Source organism: Aythya marila (assembly GCF_965140915.1).
Source record: "Aythya marila genome assembly, chromosome: 5".
Taxonomy (NCBI): domain Eukaryota; kingdom Metazoa; phylum Chordata; class Aves; order Anseriformes; family Anatidae; genus Aythya; species Aythya marila.
In genome coordinates, this window is record NC_139046.1 from 20,101,226 (window position 1) to 20,129,122 (window position 27,897).

The following is a 27,897-nucleotide window of genomic DNA, read 5'->3' on the forward strand; positions in this document are numbered from 1 at the left end:
GAGCAAGAGGCGGAGCGGGGACGGGCTCCGGCGGGGCCCCGCCTCAGCCCGAGCCGCCCCGGAGCGTTTCCCCCCTCAGGCGGCCGTTGGGTAACGGCCGTTGAGTAACGGTCGCGCCTCACGCGCGCTGCCTCAGAGGGGAAGCCGCCCGCCGCCCCAGCCACCTCTCACAAAAATACGCACCATTCCCAAGGAATGAACGCACGGGGGCAGAAAAGCCGAACGAGAGCGTAAACACACAAAACTTTAGTCAGAAGGGAGTGCTACAGTGCTGAAGTAAAGGTTTATTTGCTCCTACTGATCACCAACAGGGCGTCGCTATTTATTTCATTGACAGTTAAAGCCTCCACAGTAGTTAAAAATACTTCAATTGTCACTGCTCTACACATAGGCAGAAAGGTTGGGTGTGTGAAGCCGAACATACATGTTAACACTGTGAAAACACGTCCTCTATTACTTTTAGCAATACTTACACTTTTGTTACAAGGGTGCAAATAAAGACACAATTGCTGTTTTTTTTTTTCCAAAGTAGTTGAAATTAGGTACTAATTTAGGAGATGTAAGGTTTCCTACTCAATGAATACATAATTCAGGCAAAGTCTTGTAGTAACACAGATCTATATTTCAACAACATAATAAAATCCCATCATTTCTTTAAGTGCAGCTGAGTATTAACTGTTATCACAGAAGCAGACAGCGCATCCTCCCTCATTGCTCAAAGACTGGTTCTTCTTCAGGAAGAGGAAGCGTCTAAACTCTATTTGAAAGTGTGACATAAACTGTAGATGTTGTAGACCACAATTCTACATGTCCAAAATATTATTAAAAAAAATAATAATAGTGTATTAAGTCACAGGAAAATTAAATCAAGTCTAGATAAACAGTGAATGTGTTTGGAAAGATAGGGCCGGTGATTGCTTATGGAGCAGAAGTAGCCTACCAGAAGGCATATGAAACAAAGTCATTATCAATCACAAAGGTTCTCAAAAGTCCTTTCCAATTCCCAAAAGATTTGGACCAACATCTCCAGTGCATTTGCAATTTCAGTCGATTTTCCCAGTGACATCCACAGTTGCAAACTGTGGCTTTTCTATAGATCTACATATGAAGAATCAGTGCCTAGCATGATATAAAATACACCCTACACAACACAGATCTTCCATTCAAATGTATCATTCCCTGTACAGATATATTCATTTCATAGACAGGGTGGTAGAAACAGCAGGCAGTGCAGCTCTGTAAAGCTACGCAGGGATGCTTGAAACGACTGTGGGACACTGATTCCTATCAAATGTTTGGATCTTTCAGTTATCATTTGCTTGATGGTGAATACAGGTGTTCAGGTCTAGCAAAGAAGAAACTAAATCCATATTTGTGCATCTTGCAAGGTCAATGACGTGACTAAGCTGTCAATAGGATGTTTATCCTTATAAAAAGCCATGAACTTTGGCCATAACTAAGAACTTCAAAATGAGAGCCATTTTAGACCTGAGCTTCACTTAGTCCTGTGAAGCCATTTTGAATATCGAATTGTAATTTGGAAATGGTTTTAGGCATTGTGATAAGTCACTACCTGATGGCTTGCTATAATTGCTATAAATATAATAAAATGGCTAAATTATTCAGTGAGGAAAAAGGCAAATGATATTTCCTTAGTGTCTTCCCTCAGGTGCAATACCAGGGACAGAAACAAAAATCCTGACTCTGAGCTGACAGTAAATCTCTTGAAATAAGCAGAATTAGGATTTCATGCAACAGCTCTGTATCTCTGCCTTCTACTAGAAAGATGCTAATAAGTACAGTTGCAATTCTTTAGGGGAACAAATGATCTCTTTGAAAAGGAGATTTGACCCCTCCATTTTATCATGATGAGCTTCCGGCTATTTGTGACCTGATGCCTGGATCGTAATCAGTCAAGTTTTAAGCTTAATAGTACAGGCATAGAAGCACTGATGACTATAACTTTTATGCTATAAAACCTACACTACTGTAAAATTAGCAGCATAGACTACTAGAGTCAGACAGACATTTCCCTGTACCAAATTATTCTATGATTGCCTCATAAGCCACCCTCTGAAGTATCTGCTCCCAGCCCTGATCCACAGACCACAGCTGTGGTCCAGTCTGGTGATTTCTCTAGTCCTCTGCTAGCTTCTGAAAAGGAACTCTAGGAGTTTTTTATCCAGGGAGGATAAAGGTAGAGGAAATACATTCTGTAAGCGTCTTTAAACAGAGAAACAAATAAAGCGATTATCCTTATGGGCCATTCACTCTTCCATTTGTAAAGGAAAGTTCTGCATGCAGCACATTACATGCCTAGAAAGAAATCAGTGGGGAAAAGAAAAGAGTTGCTGAGCACACCACACTGATGATGGGAATGTTAAACTTCCAGTTGTTTGCCCATCTTGCTGAGGGCATCGCTGACAATGTCTAGCTCATGACGTAGCTCGTTCACCACGCTGGCAATGCTCTTGGTGTCTTTCAGGATCTGCACACTCTGAGTATATGGATTGTACTTCACGCCAAATGGGCGCTTGATGGTTTTTGCAAACTCTCTATGCAAGTAAAAAAAAGAGAGGGAGTTTAAACAAAAGACAAATGCATCCTCTGTGTGCAATACATATCAATAACCACTTTTCTAAACCACTTTTATGATAACTATAATTACTACATAGTTCATCATCTCTTCCATCCAGTACATGAGAGACCAAACAAATACTGAATTCAGCTTTCCAGCCCCAGAAAAGGTAAGTATAAAACTGTTTTCATTCATAAGAATGGAAAGATTTGATGCTGCTGCTGAGAGATGCATGAAGTCAAACCTGCTTCTACAAAACAGTGAAGAAAAACTGTACCTCATCTTTTCTTTTGCATCTTCAAAACTTTCAGAAACAAAGTAAACCTCCTGGAAAGTTGTAATGAGACATTCTTGCTTGCAGGTGACCTTTGGATCAAAAGGCTTGACTTTGGCACTGCCAGAGAGCGAGTGCTGGGTAACGTAATGTGTTATCGTGTCAGAGGAACATCACCACCAAGAGAATCCATAAGGAAGAAGACAAGAAGCAAAAAGAGAATAATAATAAAAAAATAAAAAAAGATAACGTGAGACCATATTTAGTGTGTTGCTTCTTAAAACATGTCTGCAGCTGAACAGTGGTTTAAGCTTAACTGAATAACTCTGAAGGGTCATTTTCCACCAATAAGGATCAAAAATGGGGTTCTTCAAACACAAGACTTTGTAAACAAGAGCAATATTTTCAGAATCTGGTTAAACCAGCAGAGTCTTATTCTCAAAATAGGTTACCTGGAGCCTAAAGTTAAGAAATACCAGTCATATGATGCTTTCTGAGAACAACACGAGCGCTGCTCAGCACGCACCCAAAACGACACTGCCCTGTAATTAATGTCACACTGAATTCACCTAAAATTCATCCCTACAGTAGATACTGAGTAGCTGGCCGTGTTTTGTTTTGTTTTTTAAAGTATTTTTAGAATTATACCTCATAAAAATGGCAGAAGAGTGACAATAATAATCATACCTCATAAAAAATGGCAGAACAGTGACAATAATAATCAGGTAGGAGCAAAGGAAAGAGGGAAATAAGCAGTGGATATTCTTACCTGGAGCTCACTAATTGAAGAGAGCAAGCCAGCCCCATAAACTCTTAGCTGTCCCTCTTGCTTGCACAAGCCAAACTCTACAGTGAAGAAGTAGCACTGAAACAGAAAAGGGAGGAAAATAATTCAGTCTTCTGCAAAGATGCTGTGGTGAGCTAGATGGGGCATTTCTATTTGCAGGGGGTGTCAAACAGTTTCAAATGGCATACAGTCATCATTTGGTTATCACTCTCAGATATAGAAAGGGGAAGGAACCTGAATGGAAGGGTGAAGAACCACAGGACTGCACATTTCTAATAAGAAAGTCTGATAATATAGTTCACCCAGATAGGCTGGAAGTTGTTAATCCCAGTAGGATCATGGAAATTTAAATATTTTTTGAGAAATATTGTCATGACATGACAGGTTCAGGTTAAAAGAACCACTGGACAGAGAGGACCTTGGTGAACAACAGCCCATTACAGTTCATTCCTCATTTGCTTATTGTTCTAAAAAAAAAATAACATTTAGTTTGCTGGATTTCACGATTCCTGCAGGTATATAGCAAGGAATGTTTTTTTCTTAGATGGTTTAATTCTGCTCCCACTGAAGATAGCAAAAAATTTTTACCACTAGCTACAACTGGGGGGGGGGGAGGAGGGGGGGGAGCAACCATTTTCAAAAGTTGCATCAATTATTTTTTATGTAAAATGTTCATCTCATAATATTTTGGCCAAAGCATCTAGAAACTGTTATCTGGAAGTAAGATTAATTTACATTATTTGAATTTAATGGCTAAAAAAATCTAATGCTAGTGCTCAACACAGTTAATGACAAGATCTTTCTGTTTCAATTCATTTGACACAGTAAAGGAACAGATTACATTTAAAATCATTGAACCATGTTCCTGGAAATAAAAAAGATATTTATCAGATGAATCAGATTATCAAATTTCAAGCTGGAAGAATCGAGCTACCCCCAGAAATTGCATCCTTATCTGATAGCCAAGTGAAGAAAAATACCACCCACATCTTCCTTATTTATTTTTTCCTAGCATGGAAACTTGCTATATGCTCTAAAAACTGAGAACCTGTGAAACAGGTCTAGCAGCTGGCATGGCTAATGTTGACATGACTCTCCAAATTAATTAGATAGAGTGGAATCAGCTGAGTAAAGCACTAAGCTTTAAAGAGGATCACTGGGCACTGAAACACTCACTGTTGCCAGTTTTTGGACAGCCTCATCTGATGCCCCAAGTGATGCAAGACCAATTTCCTGCGAGAACTGAGCAAAACTGGGTTCAGCCAAAAGAGGGACGTGGCCTAGGAGCTCATGGCAGGTATCACTGGAAAGGAGAAAAAACAAGAAATCTCATCATCTTTCTTTATTGTAGCGTGAAAAAGCAACACCACTAAACAGATACAGCGTCTCATGTGAAACTTTAATAACGAAAAGACAGAGAAGTATCAAATCAAAAGATAGAAGTATCAAATCAAGTTCAGCTGAAAGCAACTAAGCAGGTCATACCAGCCCTACAAGAATACATATCCTCATTCAAAAATCTGAGTTTGTCTAAAATTATGATCCAAGCTGCACATTTATAAGGCAATTGAATGTTAAACTAACTTTGCCCACAATGACACCACTAGGAGTTCTCCAATAACGTGATGTACTTTTGAAAATCCCATACTTCTGAAGGTGGCACTTGAGCATGCCAAAACATCATTACATTCAGCACAAAGACCGAGTCTTTGGCATTTTCAAAAATAAGTTTTCTTGCTGGCATTCTTGAACAGCTTTTCAGTAGCTCGGCTTCATGCAGCAAAATTCAAAAATGCATGTTTCATTGTACCCCGAGATGAAATGACTCACGGCTCTGGTGTGTAGAGAGGGTCCGAGCTGTGTCTGACATACTGAGTGCAGTGAAAGACTCTGAATGCTAATCCCGCCAAGAAGTCCCTGGGTGACAGATACCCAGCAACAGGACGGATGGTGAAACCTGTGCGCTCTAAAAAGGAACAGAATTGTATATTAGTTTAATGTAGAACTTTGTAATATTCTCATCCCTTCTGTAACTGGGGTAGATGCCACTGTGCTACTTAGGCTCAAGAGCATGTGGGAAAATAAGGCCTGACTAGAAACTTAGTCCTAAACTCAAGAATGGTGAGTGTGTAATGAAAACGTCCCTATCCCTGTATTGGATTTTATGCCTACAGCCAACATAATACAATTAGGTATTGCTTTAACCAATCCTGAGTTTCTTTATAGTTAGCATTTGCTCCCAGACATCACTGTTTTTTGTATATCCAGGACATGATGCATTAAAATCCAGTTGGTAGGAAGACCATAATTAAATCAAGTAAATGTTTCGCTTTTTGGTTTCCCAGCCGAAACTAGGTCACCAAGGATCATTTTTGGTGCCCATATAATAGCAGTGTGATTTGCAATGGACTTTAATTCCTTTTTTGTTTAAGAAGATTAATATATTACCTTTCAGGAAGCGGGACACATCTTCCAGCTGGGGAATATTGTCCTCCCTGTACCCACAGTATTTGGTGAGCAAGGGCAAGTTTTTAAGGTACTCTCTGCAGGCATGAGTTGGGTAAAGCTTGTTAAGCTCTCGGTATACAGTCCCCCAGGTCTTGATCTCCTCCTCTGTGAATTCAATCTTGGGAATTGGGTCACCACTAAAAGGAGAAGAGGACAAAAGGACATGCCTTGATAAAAGGCTTATAAGGATGATTCATTTCCTTACTATAATTATTTAACATTCATATGGCTGTGACACTTGGTCAGGTTTAAGAGTTCACTACACTGCAAAATACACAGTGGTATCTGGTCTACACCGTGGAGAGCTTTCAGGCTAATGGGCTTGCTCTCTTTTCCACCTAAATCAACTGATAGGAATCTTTACATTGACCTCACTGGGGTCTGAAAACTTTGGTCTTGTGAACAGTTTCTTAGGTGTTTTAACACCAGAAGCAACATTTAAAATAACGGCAAAACCTTTAGTTTCAGGAGCTGAGAAAGCATCCTTTCCCTGTAGTATTTCCCCTATCTGTATACAATTCCTTTCTGTCATCTTTATTTGTTTTAGGAAAAGATAATTCCCTAAATTAGCAACACAAAGAGTGAACGTAGCTAAATATATGTTAGGTAAAAATCATGCTTCTATGCAGAGGAGACAAATGTCTGCCTGAACACGGTAATTGTAGTCCATCTATCCTAATTAGCCCTTAGGATCTTGATTAAAGTAGATTATGTCAAAGCTGTGATCTAAAGCCTGCTGAAAGCAACTTGAGTGTCAATACATTGCTTCTGCTGCCAGCTAGGTAACCAGCATGGCAGGTGCTTTCCGAAGGGAAACTTGACAACACACCAACAGTAACTGCCTGTGTGCCAGTGGCCAGCTGCATTAATGAACAGTGCAGCAGAGCTCTAGACACCCTGTATTTCTGGGTCATTCCCAGTTGAGGAACTTGCCATCTAAATTCACACATGCAACAGCAACAAGAAAATCATGTTCAGAAAAAAATTATAGCGCTGGGCTTGCAGCTTTAAGAGCTCCCTCCCCCAGGCAGCATCTCTAAAGAAAGAAGCTCTTTGAATTTCATTTCGCAGAAGACTTCTTATCTGCGCATCACATGCACTACTTTAAACCAGGAAATAAAACTCAAGTATTAACATTTGCCTAGAGAGTTTATACTTAGTGGTCAATGGGTTCTATACTGACTTCTGTCTTCCCTCCCTCTTCATCACAAAGGAGACCCAAACGCCCTGGTGTAGTATGTATGTGCTGGCACAGGCAGCTGTGCAACGCATTGCCCACCCCCTTTTCTTGCTACACCCACTTCTAGAGAAGCAGGGAGCAAACCTAGAGCCTGAATGAACCACACTGCAGGAAGCCCACGCTGCTGCTGCTGCCCATCCAAGTCCAAGGATCAGTGCTGCCACAGATGCCACAACGGCTGCGCAGCCATGAGCTGATCCTCAGACTGATCAGAGACCCAGGAAGCTGTAAGATGGCCTAGATCCACCTTTTAATCTGCCTTCATTTCACCCCTCCAGCCCTGATTCCTGAGCCAAGTCTATCCCAGTGAGATCAGAGCCCAAGGATGTGAGCTCCTGCTAGTCCACTCTGCTATTATTTCAAAGCATTTGGGAAGCTTATTCTGGAACAAATTGAGCTTACTGTTTGTAGTTCATAGCCAGGTCTGCAAAATACTTCCGTCTCTTGCGATAGACATTGTCTTTGAAACCCTGAGGGAAGGTAATGAGGGAAGAAAAAGAAAACTTAAATGAGCTCATATAAAATATATAAAAAAAATATAAAAAACATAAAAAGTATGCTGTGTAAGAATGAGGGGACAGGACAGGAACTGTCATCTGAAACTTTTTTTTTTTTTACTGTAAAATAAGTGAATAGACCAATTCAAAGCAAAGATTAGAGGTTTTATGCATGCACAATATATATTCAATAGACAAAGATTGCTTTTAGTCATATCACTATTTACACAAAATTGATGACTTGTGTGATTATTCTAAATTACAGAATAAATTGGCCATTTGTACAGTGCAAGTACTATTTTGTTTTTCCACTTCTAGTAAGGAAGAAAGAAAGAGGAGGAACGAAGCCTGTCTAGCGACAGCTTTTTTTTTTTTTTTTTTTGTAGTATTTTTATGCAACCACTCAGGGCCCAGACCCAAAGTCCTCACATGAGTAAGCGTCACAGAAAGGCATGGGAGCTAAACCCAGTGACAGCCTTGCCTGCACTACGAAAAGAAGCGAAACCCCCACGAGGTGTTCAGACCCACAGAGGCACTGCTGAGGGGAAGTAAAGGGAGGAGGAAAAGCTGCATTTTTTAAAAGCAAATTCCACAAGGTACTTTCCACTAAGGACTGGGCACAGGGAGAGGAAGATACTTACTGGATGGTCAGCATCCAGATCGGACCCATACATCAGCACTCGGTTTGCACACTTATCCAAATCTGAGATCTTCTTTGGAAACCAGGGAATATTCTCCATGTCTAGGGAACGCATGGAATCCACAAAGTTATTAATAATGGCGAGCGTGCTGAGGGAGGAAATGCTACTTTCAAGTATGGCTATGGTGGTTACAAGCAAAATCTATAAATTAAAAGGGTCATGAATAGGACAAGAGAGTCCACTGCCTATCTGGCACCAGCCTACAGCTCACACTTCCTCCTCCGTCACTGCCACTCTGCCCACAGAGCACAGCAGACTCCAAATCTTCCAAGGGAGGAAATAGTTAACACGGGGTTGCTACTTCTGTTAATGTTGGAGTAGCATCTAGAGGCTCCTGCTCAGCAAGGCCTCCTTGTGTGCAGTGCTACGCCAGTCTTCTAGGGCACAAAGCAGGCAAAGGAGCCAAGAATCCATTTGCTTGTGGTCCTTGGGCAGAGCAGGAGTAGGTTGGAGTCCTCCCATCCTGTTTTACTGACCCTGGGCAAGAGACAGTGCTCTGTGCTTACACGTCCCAGAAAATTCAGGCTTTGCTGAGGGGTTTGCTGGGGAGTAGGAAGAGAAGGAGGCGATTTTAGCCCTGCAGCCTTAGAGAAGCAAAATTAGTTTTTATCACCGGCTTCTTTTTTTTTTTTTTTTTTTTTTTTAAAGCTTAAGAGGTTTTATGAAGCTCTTGCCAGAGCTGTTAACATACCACAACAACCAAAGGACTTCTTTCTCTCCCTATGCTCTTTAGATTTCTTAAAAATAACAGGGGAAGTATTTAGATTGAGATTTCTCCTAATTAGGGCTAGAATAAGCAATTTTTATCCAGAAGACACCATATCTCACGCCCCTCACCTACCAGACTGCACCAAGTGCAGTGACTGAGAAATACATGGGACTGACTTCGTGCTGCCCAGAATTTTGAGCATCTCTTGAACTAGGAGCAAAGGTAAACAGGATGTGAAGCATCCCAAAAGCGAAAGACACCTTTTCTTTCACACCAATATAAGTAAACATTTATGATGAAAAGTGGTTAAAAAAAAAGTTTTTAAGTCAGGAGCTACATGAGGAAATTGCAAAAAACATCTCCCACTCTCTCCAGAACCTGAACTGAACTGGTGCCTGTCAGTACGACAGCTCTGTCACCGTGGTGCACAGGCCATAGCCGAGCTCTGCATTCAGGCTTTGCCTTCGCATTGGTGCAGGGACTCCCACTTGCAGTGGTTGTGTTGTGCTGAGGAGGGATGGGAGCACAGAAAAACAAGCAGCCAGTATTTCTAGGGGACAACAGCCAATGCAGCCCCCATTCACATCAACCGCTCTACATTCACAGACAGCACAGAAGCACAAACCCGATAGCTACCCATGGAAAACACTACATGAATGCAGCTGTGGACACCTTAAGCAAACTTCAAACACGCTGAGGAGTGCGATAATGTCTTTCTTTGAGCATTTTTACCAGAGCTGCCCTTCATGCTTACCATCTTCCGGCACATTGAAATGTTCTGTTGGGTTCATAGAGACAATGTTGACATGGGATTTGAGCAGCTGGAAGATCTCATTCAGTTGTTCCCTGTTACTGTCACAGTCAACAAAGATCTCAAACTCGGAATTTCGTCTCTTGGATTTTCGTGACTCGATGTGCACCAGATTTACATGCTTCTCCTGTTTTGTAAGGAAGCAATGTTTTCAAACAGATTGACTAAAAAAAAAAAGTCATTATTCCAAAAAAAATATTCTGTTGCCACAGAATATTTACTAGCTATGAGAGTTTATTTTAGTTATTTGGACCTTCTGTTTGTTTATTGGTGGGGTAAGGAAATAGTTTGATTTTGAAAAGCTTCCCATTGAGAAGAAAACAAATGAATCTGTGTTCTTTTTGTTTCTTTTACACTGAGGAAGCAGAAAGAGACACAGTAAGGAGGTTTAAATTCCTTGACCTTTTTCTTTCATCTCTCCCATAAGGAGCTGATTAGCAACTTGGTCTGGGGAAGTCCATAAAGATGCCTGTCAAGTCTCCATATAATTATCTCACAAGCAAGGGATTTAAAAACACTAGTTTTCCAGGCATAAGCCTCATTATTTATTTATTTATTTATTAATCATATGTCTTATATAAGGAGCATACAGTAACTCCTAGCCTAGACAAGCAGTGCCAGATGACAGAGCACAGTGACACTGCTATGTTCCCTCCAGGATACTCGCCAGCAATCAGAGGAGTACCTCTGTCACCCTCAGTCCAGCCTGGCAGGGTAACAATGGCACTGAAGGCATCAGGTGAACACCCAAGTGTCTACCCACCATCAGCAGGTGCTTCAGGTCTGCTTCTTAAACGCTTTAGAAACAATGACAATCCATTTGTGGAGTAAAAAGAAGAATCTCTCCCAATCTTTAGTAGGTGCAGGAAAGTTTGTGAAGACTTTAAGCCAGCATCTAATTTCTGAGGCATAAATTTACCTTCATGAATAATTCTGGGTGCTAAGTGGGAGTCATGTTAGGAATCAAACCCTTAATAAATGGGTGTAATTAATTCTAGTGTGTTCCAAAACTACATTTAAAATTCAAAAATATAGAGCTGCTATAGACATGAAATTATTACACACCTGGAAAAGTTTCAGGGCTTTCACAAGACCTCCAACTTCATTCTTCAGGGAAAAAATGATGGCCGTTCTTCCTCTTTCAGATGCATGGTCTTTGTTTTCTTTATTATCTTCGATCATTGTGTAATTTGACTTAGTTAACTAAATGCAAATAAATTTTTTGAATGTTTAGTAGTGCAAAGAGTATGAAGTTTGATAGTTCAGTTTGTCTTGGAGTAATATTGAACTTTGATCAACCACAAAAAGAAAGGTGCCAATTAAGTCACTCTATACTGACAGGCATAAAGTCAGGTTCACACAGAATCTGTGGGCTGAAGATGAAATTCAGAAGGGGTTTTGGTGTGTTGTTTTTTTTTTTCTTTCAGTTGAAAGATTTTATAAAAGTTTTTAGTAGTTCTCTAGCATGCAAAAATGTTTTCAAAGTATTGTTTATAACAGGTGTTAGTATTTTTAGGGGAAAAAAAGGCAGGCTATAAGGTGTCAGCAGAAATAGTAAGTTGAAAAAAATACTTGTTAGCATATTTGATGAATATTGGTAAAGGGACTAATTCAAAATCCACTGGATATAGGTAGGAAAAGACAGACCATGCTTTTATAAATCAGAGCTGAAAAATCATTGCCTTTCTTTCACTAAACAACCATAAAGCATTACTTTTATAGAGAAAGGAGTCAAAACCTAAAGAGTTGAAATGTTGTGCTGAACAGAATCTGTTGACTACAAACACAGTCCCACTCCAGCCAAATGTAACAGAGCTATTCTGTTAGTCAGTTCCCCTAATTCAAATGCTAAATCCTTACAATGAACACCCAACTCACACTGAAAATTCTCAGACATAGTTCTATATTGTAGGACCATGTAGTTTTGTAGACTACTAGTGATTCTTAGTTATATGTAGCCAGGCCATAAACATAAATAATATGTGAACAATGAAGAATGTGGAAAATGCAAAATAAAACAAACAAACAAGGGTTAGAAGCATAGGCTGTGTTATATGATTTATGTGTGTTATATTAGACACACATAACACATAAGACATGTGTGTTCAAACCTTGCAAAAATAAACAAAAAAAGGTTTCTGAAGGAGCCAGTGAAGGAGGAAGGAAGAAAAACAAAGGCATATTATTGCTACTTGGAAGTATTTCTTGATTTGACACAGTATTTAAGATCTGGTTATCTGGTGCCGACTCACCTGGGAACGGAAAAAGCAACAATAAAAACACAGACAAAATGACGCAGTTCTGTTGATACCCTTCTACGTTATCTCCAACTTTTACTTGTTTAAAATGGTATCTACCTACTATAGATTTGTTTAAACAAAAAACACAGATTTTACATATCTTTTATCGAAAACATTCCCATTTATCTTTCAGATTAAGAAGGTAACCTGCCTAACAAAACAACTAAATTAGTTTCATTTTAAATGGAGGGATTTACAACAAGGTAAACATTTGAGTCTGCTCTACGGAAGGTCTTAAGGAAGTTACTGGCTGCAAGCTCTTTGGGGTGCAGAAGTGGTGTCCCTTGGAAGAGGTCTCGTGATGCTAATGTATTATCGCTACCTTCACTGGGTTTCTGATGAGGTCCTTACCCCTAACAAGCTGTCACTATACAATGAGCTCAGGCAACAGTGTCCAGCGCACTGCTTCTGGTCCAGCAAAGCCGCTGATCTCTCACAGCTTGAGCCCAGGTACCAAATTATCTGCTGAATGTGGTGCTGAGACCCAGCAGCCTGCAGGTTTCACAGCTCGATTTAGCAAGCATCTGTTCAGCATCACAAGAGCCAGGAACAGGCACCATGCTGGGCTACTCTGAGCAGAAAAAACTAATAGCCCCCCAATCACATATAAGTTATTGGTTGTCTTCTCAAGTGCAGAGATTGCTATTTAAGTAAGCCAAACCCCACTCAGATGATACTGCTGTAGAAGCAAAAAAGTCTCCGTTATGAACACATGGTGGTCTTTGAAGGCATAAACCATCAGACTGTTTTTTTATATAAGGTTTATACACAGCACGTTGGCTTGATTCCACATTCAGGATCACTGACTTAAGATCAGCTTAAGAGATTTGGTACAGTTGCAGGCAATATTATAAGGTGCACAGCTTGGAAAAAATACACATATTGAAGACTAATCTTGTAGTTCTGATCTTGTATTTTTGCTTGTTCAACTAACCTTGTATTTAGGACTGAGCAATTTTATTGATAAAGTAATATTTTTAAGATCCAACAAAGAAAGCACAAAAGATGCAGTGTATTCTTACATTAAATTCTAAAAATGACCGCTACAATGAATTTGAAAAAGTTGCAGATGAGAAATTCAGACGCCTACAATGCCAAATACATACCATTTGCATCTGTAGTCCTAAGCTAACATTAATTTCCATCTTTCAATACAAAAATAGACTGGCAACAGGTATGTGTTAACACCACCACCTTATTGGTACAGGGCAAGGGAAAATGGTAATGCAAAAATAATTCCTCTCCTCCAACAGCTGCACCTCCTGTTTCATTTTATTCTGCACCCGTAACTCAGCTCTAATTGTATCTGACGCTTTTCCTTTATGGCATCACATTGAAGCTTTTTGGATTTGGTGGGTAGGAATCATTATTGCTAAAACTAACTTGTCATCAACCTGAGTTAGGTCTTAATGAAAATACTCCAACAGGAGGAGCGCTCTAAAGCTTTTACTCAGCGATCTGAGTGTCTTCTGGTTAAAAGACAGTTTCTGGAGTCTGCAGCAATCACCTTCCCTTTCTCTCCCCTCTCCACACTGAAGTACTCCCTGTGGAATAGATATTTAGCACTTATATGTTGTGCTTCAGTTCTCTATATTAGCAGATAGTCTATGTTCAAAATCATCCAAACATACTTGTTTAAAGGAAATTACATTTTAGAGCTGTAAGCTGAAGCCCAAAACCTCCTAAGTACATATTTGACACAGATTGTTGTTATTTGTACCTGAGAAAAAGTGTCAAGAGGCATTTTCCAGCCTCCTGCCTCCCTTCCTGAGCAGCTGGTTACTTTCTCGCTGTCCTTTTCCCACACGTGCGAACAGGGCAGGACGAAGACACGCTGTGGTAAGTGACCACGACTCGAGGTCACCTCCCCGGGCAGGTTTCCACACGCCAGGGGTGCTCCTGGCCCCGCTGTTCCCGGAGAGACTCAAGCCCGTGCCGCGTTGAGGGGAACAGCGAGGCAATTTCACGCGTAACCTCGCTCCCTTAAATCCTGTTGCTTTTTGCAAGAAAGACTACCGGCACGTTAAACCGCCCGGTGTCACTGCCTACAGCCAGCAAATCGGCACTTACCTGGTGATTTTATCCCATACTTTCCGTGCTCAGAACTCGCTCAGAGCGCAACCTGCAGTGCCTGGCAGCTGCTCCCGACCCGCACCTTACCGCTCTCCTCAGCCCACCAGTTCCTCAGCTCTGCCTCAGCTCCCGCTAGAGATTTGGGCTTCCCCGGCCCCCCGAGCCCCTCACCTGGCCACCGGCCTCCCGCGGGCACGGCGCCGCCTCCAGCGAGCCCCCGCGGCGGGGCAAGGCCTGCATGGCCCGGCGGGACGGGACGGGACGGGACACGACGGGACGGGATGGGACCGGCCCTGCTTTATGGAGGGGGCGAGAGCCGGCCCTAACCCCCCCGGGCGGGGGAGGAGAGGAGGAGGAGGAGGCGGGAGGAAGGCGGCGGGCAGCGGCTGAGGAGAGGCTGGAGGCTGCCCGCGGTGCGGGTTCTCCTCCCTCCGCCCTCCTCAGCCCGCCTGAGGACGGCAAAGGTGCGGGCTCAGCTGCTGGGGAGCTCCCCAAAACGCAGCTCTAAGGGAAGGGGGGGGGGTTCGGCAGAGGCTGAAACTCGCCCCCGGTCCCTCAGTCTGTGGGGGTTTGTGTGGGGCACGGGGCTGAGCCAGCACATCCCGGGCTTCTGTTACACTACTTAAAAACCGGGCTTTCAAAGAAAGGTTCAAAGTCAGCAACAACCATTTTCCCCCTAGTTTACTCTGACTGAACCAACTTCAGTGTTCTTCTCTTCAGTGCCTAAAACCCTGAAATCCTGGGTGAAGCTAGAGCTCTCTGACACCGGTGTAAAGCACTCGACAAATTACACTGATGAGGCTGACACCAAACTGTATCAGACACCGTGGTACTTGCACAGACACCTTCAGTGCCTGTACCTGAGCTGGAGGAACCCCTGCTCGGAGCCCACATGGCCATCAGGGGCCCACATGGCTATTGGGAGCACAGCGGGACAGCTCCCCCCAGCACAGCACACACCGACCCTCGAGCAACCCTAGTAGAGCTGAGGGTGAGCAGCTCTGCCCTCCAAACACTCGTTGGACTGGAAGAGCATGGCTCTAAGGCACAGCAAAACTGGAACAGCCAACTCATTCCAGTTTGCGAATGGGATCCATTTTGGGACTGGATGCTTCAATTTTCCTTTTCATAAAGAAAACGCTATTTATTCACTATATGGCTTAGGTGTACAACAGACATTTCACTTCCTTCTGGCAGAACAGATCTCCCCATCAAACACACTGACTCAAAAAGCAAACAATTCATATTATCTTTACGCAGAATCTTAAACATACAAGAGCCTGATATCAATAATCAATGTGTAAACACGGGCACAGTAAGATATTTACGATACCATGACTAATCTGTCAGTTCTCCCTAGCTCATCAAACACAGCATTAAGAACTAGCGTGCCATTCCGCATACGATTTTTTTGGAATTGCACACCAAGTAGCCCTCTGAAGCTCTTCAGTTGCAGGTAAGCATCTTTTATTTGGTGGTCTCCTGGGCTCATGCTGGGTTTCCAGTGCTACCTGATGGCAACTATATTCAAACTCCCCTTCTCTTTTTTCTTTTTTTTCTTTCTTTTTTTTTTTTTTTTTCCGTCAAAGCATTGAGTTCATCCCTTATAAAATTCTAAAGAGACAACCAAGCTCAGATAGCTTTAGCTGTAAATTATTTTTATTATTTTTAATCAAATCTGCTTTTCCCTCTCCGTCAAACACTATGACCTTTCACTAGATACAGCGGAAAGGCCAGTTTACCCTTGGTGTATCCACTTGGACTATTCTGGTGTTACAGGACACAGACGTCCTTCCCTACAGCCTATGCTTGTCAAGATGCTCAGAGAAACGCCAGTGATACAAACACTTCTGAAAACCTGCTTTGGTGCCTGCCTCCACCTGCAGCTGCCCAAACACTTGAGAACCTCTCTCCCCCCAGGGAAGGAGAAGCAGTGGGTTGGTTCCCACCTGTAGGTACCTGAAGACACGAAGTATATGGAAGGGCACAGGACAGTCCAAGAGGACACAGCAAGATGGCGAGGCTGAACTCAACAGAAGCACACAAGCTTCAAGGCATGTAAGAGCCATGGAGGGGATATAACCTGAGCTTCCAGCTCCGCCAGGTTTAAGGGCAGTTCCTACCTCCGAGGCTCCAGTCTGACAGAGAGGAGCATCCCTGCATCATCCTGTCATCTCCAATTTGATCAGGAGCTTTCTGGGACACTGGCCATCCTTCCCCTCATACCTAATTCTGCAGATTCTGTGGTCAGCTTTGTCTCTAACTGCTCCTACAATGCAAAGCAGTACAGTAACAGCCGAGAAAATTTAACACATGAAAATAACTAATTACATGAAGAGATAACGTGGGTGCTCAGAATCTTGGGGAACTGATTAAACCTAATTCACTGGTTTAGTGCTTGCTCACCACAGCCAATGTCTGCCATCTGAAAGGGCAGAACCACAGAGCATGAACTGACTTGATTACAGCTTGCCTTCACTGGGTGCTCACTGGAGCCTGCTCTGCTCCTCTCCATGCAGGGTTGGTTTCCAGCTCCTTTGAACGTGCAGGTTGTTTGGTAGAAGTATTTAAAAGGTTTCACCCAAAAGCTGGATCTTCATGGTTTTAAGGTGGCAAGTTTTCAGAAAACTATCACTGTGTTACAAGCAGAACTGCTTCTTTGGGTTTTCACAAACAACAGGACACTTTACCTTCTCCCAAAAGCTGGCAGCATAATCTGCCATTTAAGAACAGCAGCTTGGCTCCTCATAGAGAAGGGCAATATGGCAAAGCAAAGCTACCAGCAGTCGAGTGTGGAGTGCAACGCAAAGAGGTTAGCCATGTGTGAAGGTGCTGTTCCTGGGAGGAGACAGCACAGGTAAAGAGCAACCCAGAAAACATTGGCACAGATCTGGTCTGTGGGAGCACTGGGACAGAGAGAGGCCAAAATTTTTCAACAGGATGTCGGAAGTCTCAAGGGACACCGCAGTGGGAAGGAGCTGTGAAGGACAGAGACAGCCTGGGGCACAGGCACTGTAGGGAAACAGCCCTCTCCTCATCTCACAAAGAGGCAAGGCAATATGGTGATTTTCTTTTTCTTAAAAAAAAGCCCACAGATTTCTCACATATAGCCTCTCATACAGACAAAGCCCTCCAGACAGATAAGCGGCATCTGAGGATCAAGTACAGGTCTGACCCTGCTCAAAAGTAGGTCAAGCTGATCATGTTTTGCAAGGCAATGTTTTGTCCAGCATGGCTGCTGTGAAACCTGTTACATTGGCACCAAGCAATTGTGCTAACACTTACCATGAAGGCTACACAAGCTGGCTTTCAATTACATTATCCCCTCATAATTCCTCCTGTTAAATGAATCCTCCTTTTCTCAGCAGCATGCAGCTCTAAGTGAGACGTCCCTTGATTTCCAGGTCCTTCACAGCTCCAGGACCATCAAGTGGCTCCAAAAGAGGCTGTGACTCTGTTCCTGCTGCCAGGCTGCTAACCTAGGGGTGGCTTCTCTCTCCTCCAGGATCTGGTGGGATTCCGTTTTGTTTTTCAAAGAGCAGAGCTTGCAACCAGACACTGGTGCTGATGCTGCACATACCCATTTGTAGGTAATTGCACTGCAAATGTTTAGGTTGACAAGTATTAAGAACGGTCACAGCTCCAGACCTTTACCTCAGTAGAGGGACAAACAGTAAAGAGATTTTTTTTTTCCCTGTCTGTGAAACAGACCAATGTAAGCCTTCTGCCCTACATCTCTTTTCTTCCCATCATGAGGAAGGCTGCTCTCCATGGGGCACAGGTAAAAGAAGTAGGGACTCAATTAACCTGCTACATCTTTCCAGACACAGCACAAGCCCTGTATTCACCAGCCTTGTGAGGAAGCTGGTCTGTGGGGGGTTAAAAAAAAAGGAAAAAGAAAGAAAAGAATGAAACAATGTAGTAAAGAAGTTCTCAAGTGCTAGGGAAAAGAGAGACAGAGCCAGAGGGTGATTTTGTTCAACAAAACCACAGCTTGCCACAACTCATGAGGCAAGAGCCAAGGAAAGGCAGAAGGGGAATGATCTGCAGAGATATTCATCTTCTGCTGAAAGATGAGATTAACTGCCTGAACACTGCAGGACTGAAGGAGAGAATCAGTGAGCCCTAAAGTCTTCTCAATCCCATCAAGGTCACCAGTGTGAATTACCCCTTCTCCCTGCCTGGTAGGAGAAAGTGCTCTAATCTCCAGCACAGAAATTTCACATTGCTGCTGGAATAGAAACCTCTTCAGACATCCTCTGGGCTTCACTGGCCCAGCCAGTTCCCTTCCTAACCAGCAGCAATTTCTTGAGGCTATATAGCCACTTTATACCTTTTTTTTTTTTTTTTTCCTGAAGAAGTTACCAAGTGTTACATCCCTGAACAAACCAGGTTTAATACGATTTGATACTAAGTCTGCCCTAATCATAATTACCACTCCAGAACAGACTACTGCAAATGCTAACTGCAGCCCTCTGCCTTTCTGTTAATTAACTGCTGCAGACAAGCTATGTCTGAGAATCACACGGCATTTAGGCAAGTACTGTGGAAGTTGCACAGTAGAGTGAAGATGAAGATAGTGTGAAATGATTTAAGATGTTTTACTTTTGCCAGAACTAATACCGTACAGACAAAGTTATGACAGGTCATATCCTGAAGATATCCTAGGTCATATCCTGAAGATGACCACTGGTCAGGTTCTTTTCCAGAGCAGCTTTTACAGATTTTCCTCATATTCTGCTTGCATTTTATGGATGCCCTGATGCCTAAAACCCGCTTGTCTGAAAATCTGACAAATTTTCTCCTATTTGTTTTTAATATTTATAAGGCATTGATTGTAACACCTAAGCAGCATCATTTACTTCCATTCACTTTCTAATCTTCACTTTCCCATCCTTTGACTTCCCTCTCTTGGAGGAGATAACCTACAATTATGCTGTTTTAGCTCATTTACCTAACAGGGAGTTAAACAGCTGCAAATGCAAGAGCTTTTCAAATTTTCTGAAAAAGTACAGACCCAAAAGCACCAGATTTCAAATGGAGAATTCTGTTTTTCCCCTTCTTTTGTGAACCACCATTCTTCCAACAGACACTTACTCAACCGTTCACCAGCATGAGGCTACAACAGCATCATGCACTGTACTCTGAGAAAGTGCAGAGAAGCATCTGATGCATTGGAAACCTGGAAAATAACTCAGCTACTAGGCAGGGTTCAGCCATCAGTTAACTCTTCTTACCAAATTGTTGTTGAATAATGAACCATTTGATTCATAAGCAGTTAAAAAGCAACAAAAGAAGGGGGATTACATCCAGAAACCTTTAAATTATTCAAGTATTTAAAACATTTAATTGAAAAAAGGTATTTGTAGGAGTACAAGAACCGATTAAATGAATTGCCACTCAGAGTGATGCAGCCAGCTGTAACACCAGCAGCCTGTAAGCATGCTTATTTAGAAAAGCCAGAGATGCTGTGTAAATCTACTGAAGCACATCTAGCCAACATACCATTCACTGTTTATATATTTGCTTTGGACTGTTTAAAGAAATAATATTATACCTTTCAACTGAAGCAGTTAATATTTTTTCTTCTGATAAAAGCTAAATAAAATCACAAGTGATAGAAGTTACATGCTGCTCGGAGCAAACAAGGCGTAGTTTCCTAACAACACTTTACCTAGCCTTTCACAAAAAGCTTGCAAAAACGCAGGGGAGAAAGCACATTCTGACTTTTTTCCACCAGTGAATGATATCACTAATTTTCTATCAGCTACATTCAACAAACAAAACTACTGTCAGACTGGAAACCAAAATACTGAAAGAGCTACTTTATATTGTTGGTGTATTTCTTTTTTTTAATCTGCTCCATGTTGGCCAAGTGACCTCAAGTTAAATCTGCAGGGAGCAAAAAAGCTCTGGTCCTGTAGAGGTCAGCAAAAATTCCTCTTGTAACTGGGGCAACTAGTATTTACTCCTCAGTCCAGCCACAGCCATCCACTGGGGCTGGGGAAAGCCAGGTGGAAAACCTGACGAACTGATCTGCAGATCTACAACTTGCCACGTAGCTCAGGCAAGGGAGAAGGGGAGACTCATGGCAGTTTTCACAGCTGTCTGAGCTGAGGTTACGCGGCCACACCGCACCAAGGCTGCTTGTGAGCCCCAGCAAGCAAACCTCTAGCAGAGAAGGGGAGGCTGTGTAGCCTCTTGATGCTAAGGGCTCTGCAAAGAGCTCAGAGTACAGGGTTGAAAACACTTTGCCTGGATATGAAGGACAAAGCACCTAAAAAGAGAACAGAGCATCTCCGAGCCATAGGCAACTTCACCAGCACTGACAAGTGCTACTCATAGCTTGCAGAGTGGGGTGGGAACCAAAGCCAGGGATTACTTCTGACTAGGTCCTGATACTTTTCCATCTCTTAACAAGTGTAGTCAAAAGGCACTCCGGTCACTGAAGAACCACCCCATTAGCACTATTTCTGTCTTATCATTTCTACTTAAAAACCTCCGGAGTTATCCAATTCTTTCACATCACAGGCAAACACAAAACAAAATAGTCAAATGTATAAATAAGGCTGCCGATAAGAGAAGCACCTGAGTGTTTGTTAACCTCAGCCTGTTGGCCCAATTAATATAACAGAGGCATATTTTGCATTCAAAGTGAGGTGGAAAAGGTAACAAAGGAGAAAGCTTTATACTTGCTAATGATATGAGTAAACACTGCTCAGAAAGCGATTGAGGCGGCTTTGATCCGTTCTGAAAATAGAAAGAGAGCTCTTCAGGCACTTCTGACAGCACAGCCTTACCATGACCGTGCTCCAGTATCATCTACCATGTTCATATTCATCTAGGATGTTTACCTGACATTAAATTTGTTGAAAGTAAGAAGCAGGAAGACTACATTCAATCTTTTTCACTCATCTTAAACACAGAAAGGCCAAGGAAAGTCAGGAAGTGACTCTAAGGTTAAACTAATCAGACGACATTGTTAAAGTTTTTGTATTCTCTACCTCCTTGCTGAAAACAACAACCAGCCTTTCTGAAACTGAGAACGTGGCCAGACTTTTCTTTCCTTGCCATTTTTTGTTTTTAATGGTCCATTCTTGTTTCAAAGTGAAATGAGCTTGAAGGATTGTTCTCAGCCAAGGCACTTTAGAGCCCTGCCCATCCTCTGCAACGCTCCTGTTCACACAGCAGAACAAACCATGGAGGGCAGCTTCTGTCTGAACACTAACACTGACCACTGGTCAGTGTGAACAAAGTAAATTAAATCACAGTTACCTTCTGCATTAAGGATGAAAACCAGCAACGTAAAACCGCCAATTCACCATAGGGACTTCAAACACACTGGCAATTGTAAAACGTTCAGCCTCAGAGCTGTAAAACAGATCATCATTTCCAAGATTAGCAGAAGCTGTTCATTGTGCTGTGTTCTCGTGACGGCTGTTTTTTTCCATCTCAGTTTCTTTTATCTTATTAGATTTTAGCTCCCATTACAGTTAGGACAATTTTGCAATGGGTCAAAATTAATTAGTTTGCATCAAAAAAAGGCTCTTTGAAAATATACCACTAATGAGCTTCATCTGTCTGATTAGAGAGTCTTGCTTTTGGTAACACTTGGTGAAAAATATAGCTTCAGAGAAATACAACATGATAAGAATATTCAAGGATAAAAGCATTAGTTAAATAGCAACTAGAATAATGGATAAAAGATTAGGGTGGTAAATTGTGAGCAGGCACGTAACTGTGAGCATGCCAGTGTAGACCAGAACAGGCTAAAGAAGGTTTAACAAAGATGCATTTGTGCAAGCAGAGCTTGGTGAAATTCAAGTAGAATACTTTGTGAACTGACAAACACTAAATCTCTCTCCCATTCATATTATCTTTAGGAATTATATGGAAGAGAGCTAGGGATGGGCAAAAAGAGTACTAATTTTCAGAGTGAAAAGATGGGAGAAAAAAGTTTGTTTTAGATGAGTCAAACTAGGTTTTAATATCTAGCAAGTTCCCTGGGAAAGCATTTGCTTTTTCTTAAATCTACTTTTTAGTCAAGAACAAATTGTGTTTAGTCATCTTTACTTTCAACTCGATGGGAGAATTGCTCCAGAGGACAAAAGGCATTAGATAGCTTTGGCATTTCTTAATTGAGCTTTTTCACCCCACATATTTTCACTTACCCCGTTAATACAGACAAAAAAAGAAGGTACAGTCTAGAATGAATTTCTAGAAGGCTCACATTTGGGCAAGGCTGTGTTTTTAAGTGGAGCTCTCCATTTGCGACCAGACACAGAAACGACTTTAAATGTGTGATTATGCTCTCAAAATGAGACAGGCAGATAGCTGAGCAGTACAACTGAACAGGCTGTCACTCCTGGCTGGCAGGAAAACACTGAATCCCAGTGGGCTGCTGATCCACGTCGCAAGGCACTGAAAGGTTACCCAGCTCACGGCAGCTAAATAGAAGCCTTTGGAATAGCCAAGAACTGAATTCAAATCCTTTTAACTCTTCCCTCTGTTTTGTCAAGGCTTCAGATCAAACAATGCCACATTTTGTCAAAATGATCTTGATCTGCAACTGGCAACACCAAAATCTTGACAGTTTTATCCTTTTACCAACTTAACATAGAGATTTACATTCAAAGAACACATTCAAATAATGCATTTCAAACACCCTTGTAACCTCTTCCTCTTATCCCATGAACATGCTGCACCTGTGCATAATGTTTCTCCTGCCAGCCTCTTGCCACAGGTCAAAAAAATAAATAAAAATAGATTGCACTTGTTATTCATAAGCTTGCTGTTGTCTCCCAGAAGCAGCAAATGGACCAAAGCACATGTGGGAAGGAAAAAGCTTTGTTTAATGTAATTACATTTACTTCTTTTAAGTCTGAGTAAACTCAGGAATCAGCAGAACAACCAGTTAGTTAGATCATGAAAGCAGCTCCTTTCCCTGCAAGCACACCCACATCACGCCATGTTGCATTCAGCAGCTCCTTTCAAAAAGCATTCTCAAACTTTATACTATGGACCAGAAGGATAAAAAAGAAGTCTGCCACACAGACAACAGTGTGTGTAGTATTAAGTGCTCTTCCAATGCAGAAGCTGACAAGTGTGGTACAGCCCTGTGGTTATTTTTTAACACAACTGTTCAGTCTGTTGCTTTGGGTGAGAATGTTAACATTTTCACTTTTACCTGAGTTTCATTAACCACGACCATTTTATTTTACAAAAAACCCACACCTGGACCAGAGGGGTGGTGATAACTACAAGAGAGTAACTGGCACATGCTTAGGTCTACCAAAAGCCCAGCGAAGCTCAGAGGGATATATCTAGAACCAGCCTGACTCCATCATCCCTCCCAGTAAAACACACAGGGAAGCCTCTTTTCACTCCCGCACTGCCATCACAAGAGTTGGCTACAGATCTGCTAGAGCAAGTTAGAGAGAGCATAGTGATAAAAGACCCAATTATAAACATGAGCTCTTCATTGCTGGAGAGCACTGGGCACAAGGGAAGCACAGGGGTGGGCTCCAAGAGGCACCCACACTGCCGTCATCCACCACAGCGCCAGGGGCTGTCCTCACCCACCTGCTCCGGCACCCAGGGAGGCCAGATAAGGAGCAAGTCTGCAACGAGTTTCCTCTTGGGCTACCCCAGCCACTTCTTCTGGGTTTGATCCCTTGTACTTGAACACACACACTGTGCAACTTCAACCCCACTCTAGAGCCAAACCATGGCACGGTCTTGGGTACACATCTCCTCCTTTCTTTCAGGAGTTGTCAAATCTTCTCTTAGAGGATGAAAAGGAAAAGGACAAATTTTCCCTTCATTTGTGCTTGGGATTTTCTCCACACGAACAGCTCAGATTGCTCAATGCCAACATATTTTGATGCCTCAAAGCCTTTCCTCAGACTTGACATCACTTTACAGCTCACTAGGCAATTTCCCATGCTTTCATCATTAATTTTTCCCATTACTCCAAATGTTTCTATCCACTGTTTCTCCTCCTTCCATCCAGCCTCATCCCAAAGGAGGAAATGGAGTTATTTTGCAGTTTTGTTTATTCCTACCTAAGCTGACATGATTTTCCTTCCTTTCTACCCTCTTAACTCATGAAATCAGAATCTTTACTAATAAGGCTGGCAGGAACCCAAGAGATCTTCCTGCGGTTCTTGTGCCCAGCTTGCCTACCCGATGGATAAGGAAACTCTTTCATGTAGAATAAGAGATTTTGTGCAATACAGAGAACTTGTAATGGAAGATAAAAGCCGTTGACATCACTAGCTAATTATAATGTGACGCACTAAAATACAGCACTGTGGCTATATCACAAGGTGGGATTAAAGCGTGCATGTATTCTCCTGTATGTTTCAATATCCTCCTATTGACAGAAGATAGGATGACTGGGCTACAACTAGAGACCAGGAAATGATTTTTGCAATTTCATTAGAGTAACTGACAAAAGCACTTCCTTTCTCTGAAAGGTTAACAGATGGCTTGTTAAAGTTACAACTTCTTTAAACAGGGTTGTCACCAAAAACGATGTGCACGACAACAAAAATAATATTGATACAAGCTCACTGCAAAATTAAAATGAAGTTTGCATAACCTAAAGCACAGAATAAATAACAGCCACCATTGCAACACAGAAGAACATCAAGGTGCATTTGCTTTTCTAAGATTTCCTTAGAAAGTGGATAAAGGGACAAAACATGCAGGTGTGCCAACGACACAGGACGATGTTAATTACAGGCACAAACCTGCAGACTGTCACCATGTCTATGCTACGTGCATGAACAAAGTACCATGGACATTCAGACTTGGATTTTAATCCCTGTAGAATACATTGGTCATACGGAGTTTTTAATTTGGGGTAAACATGTTTGTTTTGTTTTGTTTTTTTAATGTTTAAACATATAAACACTGAAGTCAAATACAGAAGTGAAGATTTGTACTCATAGCGCCTGGCGTTGCAGACTGTGCAGGGTTTTGGTCTCCTCAAGTGAAAACAGGTCCCTGCCCCTTGATACCCAACAAATTATCAAAACCAGGTGTTTGCTGCAGTCTGCTGTGCTCTGCTCAGAATGAAGTGCATCATGAGCATCACCCCTGCACAGCTATGCTTTTGGAGCTCACCTCTAGCAGATGCAAGGTGTGTGCGATGCAGGGGCACACAACACCTGAAACCACCTCCCCTCCACTGTGAGCAGCTCTGCTCCTCGATGCCTCAGCCAGCCAGCAAAACCAGAGGAAATGAAGCAACATCAGCCTGCCCACCTGCTGTGGAGACTTCACCTTAAATTTGTCTCGTTGCTGTGCAAGCAGGGAAAACTACAAAGATTCAGCTTTGAAAACAGAAAATATAATGAACATGACACCTTTTTGATAGGTGACCACACATTAGATATTCCACCTGGACAAATCTAGAATCCTATCATTATTACTGATATTTAATATTTTCCTCCTTCAACATAACAATTAGTCAGTTTTTTCCTCATGTCATAATTCTTTTTTTTTTCTTTTCCTGTTTTATTTCCTTCTACAGTATCCCTTCATCTCTTTTTTTCTTTCTCTAGTATTACTGCTTTCCTCCTCCTCACATCCTACCACTGTTACCTTTTCAAGCAAACTCGTTTGCATCTTTTTATAAAATTCAGCTCTGAGACTTTGCTGCTGCTCATCATGAGGCCAGGCAGCTAACTCCCAAAGATCTGAACTGGAAAAAAGCAAGCAAGCACAAAGAACCCCAGAGGGTTTTCCATAGGTTTGTTCATTTTCTTCACCATGACAATTCAGAAGAGAACTTTTCCTCTTACCAATCTTAGATGCTAGCTCTTTGCCTTTAAAATCAATTTTGTTTGGAACAGAATATAGAGGTGAGTCACTGAATCAGGGAAGCAAGGAGGAACAGGAACAGTATTTCTCAGTGCAAAACCTCTGTTCATAGCTGTCGGAAATAACCTGGTTTATTTTACCAACCTTATCATGTCAGGTTTGCTTAGCACACGGCTTATCAGCTCCAACTGATGGGCACACTAACGGCATGACTGATGCACATGGCTGCAACTGAGGAGCAAACACGCAGCTGCTCACTGCTTTGTTTTGCCTTCACAGTAAGGATTTTTGAGAAATTGTGTATTACAGCAGACTGGTCCTTGCCTCAGGTGTAATAGGTTCTTCCTTTATCATTGAATTCAGCACAGCATGTGAATTTCATCATCATCTAGAACAGAAAATAAGTAAACAGCAAGCATTAAAAAGGAAAAATTGATTTTTTAATATTATTTTTGAAAGTAAAGGTTTTGCTGTGGAACTGCTGTGACCAAGTGATTCTGCTCTAGAAACAGAAATAATTTTTTGAATGAAAATATCATGGAGGTGCTGCTGCCTTTACAACTCTAACTCAGTGAACGGCCAAAATAATCTGTGGTTAGTAATCCAAAATAATCCAAAAAGAGCCCAGATTTCAATACAATCAAACAAAGACACTGTAAGGTACCATACCTTTTCATGTCACTATCATAAACTATGAAGACAGTTGACTTTTAAAAACAGATTTTAAATTTTGTGTGCACGCGTGTGTGTTTGGCTTAGTTACAACCAATGTGGTTATAATAAATCAGTATCAGCAATGCACAATCTTATAGAAAAGGGAATCACCATAGCAGTTATAAGAATACTTGAATACTATAAAAAAGGATTTCTCGGCATACTAGGCTTCTTGGTTTAGTCTACCAGAAGTGGCAGGTCTGTGACAAAAATATTGGGCAAAGCACAAGGATGTGAACAGCAGCAAGCCCCTTACACCATCAAGGGAGCAGATGTTGCTTTGTCCCATCAGAAAACAGTCACTATTAAGATGCAACACATACAAAACAGGAGTCAAAATAATGTTATAATCCTATCTTTGAAAGAAATTATTATGCAGACCTAACAAAAAGCCCTTGCAGTCTGATTTCTACCTCTCCTTTCTAGGTGTTCTCATACCACCATTCACATCCAGCTCAGTCTAAGCAGGACCAGGCTCCCATTACCTTCATACAGCACTTTGCATACCTACTTCTCATTTGGAACCCTGCAGAAGGCAGAGAAAAGTACTTTCCACAGAGGAAGGATGCTATGGAAGTAAATCAGGTCTTTGGTCTGCAAGAAAGCTGCTTTCCTGATTTTACAGATAGATCTGTTCTGAACCGACTAACCCAGAGAGATCTGGCTTGCAAGCCAGTGTCAAAGCATGGCTAGGAGAGGGAACAAAGGAGGAAAAAAAGAGAGAAAAAAAAAACAACACCTTTATAGTTTGAACAGGCATATTACGTTCATGAAGCACAAGCTCAGGGAGATCTCTGCTGGCAGGCTGATGTAGTACATGGGCACCATTGCCAGACACATCTGACACCTATGAGCAGTTTCTTCCACATGTGAATG

General features: G+C 41.9%; 2 protein-coding genes across 3 annotated transcripts in view; one reads left to right on the forward strand and one right to left on the reverse strand.

The window, feature by feature from the left end:
* Positions 1 to 27,897, forward strand: part of LOC309878507 (L-lactate dehydrogenase A chain) — a 246,290-nt gene that overhangs the window by 128,304 nt on the left and 90,089 nt on the right. The window lies entirely within an intron of this gene.
* On the reverse strand, positions 293 to 14,786 carry LOC309878794 (tryptophan 5-hydroxylase 1). Of its 2 annotated transcripts, none has more exons than XM_082761736.1 (11): positions 14,650 to 14,786; positions 11,171 to 11,308; positions 10,049 to 10,232; positions 8,526 to 8,626; positions 7,790 to 7,857; positions 6,088 to 6,284; positions 5,470 to 5,605; positions 4,816 to 4,942; positions 3,622 to 3,717; positions 2,856 to 2,989; positions 293 to 2,555 (listed from the first exon to the last, which is right to left on the reverse strand). In XM_082761736.1, exons 1-11 carry the CDS (start codon positions 14,716 to 14,718, stop codon positions 2,381 to 2,383), a joined length of 1,425 nt encoding a protein of 474 aa, XP_082617862.1. In that variant the 5' UTR covers positions 14,719 to 14,786; the 3' UTR covers positions 293 to 2,380. The 2 variants fall into 2 exon arrangements, with proteins under 2 accessions (XP_082617862.1, XP_082617863.1); XM_082761737.1 differs by lacking the exon at positions 14,650 to 14,786 and adding an exon at positions 14,476 to 14,568.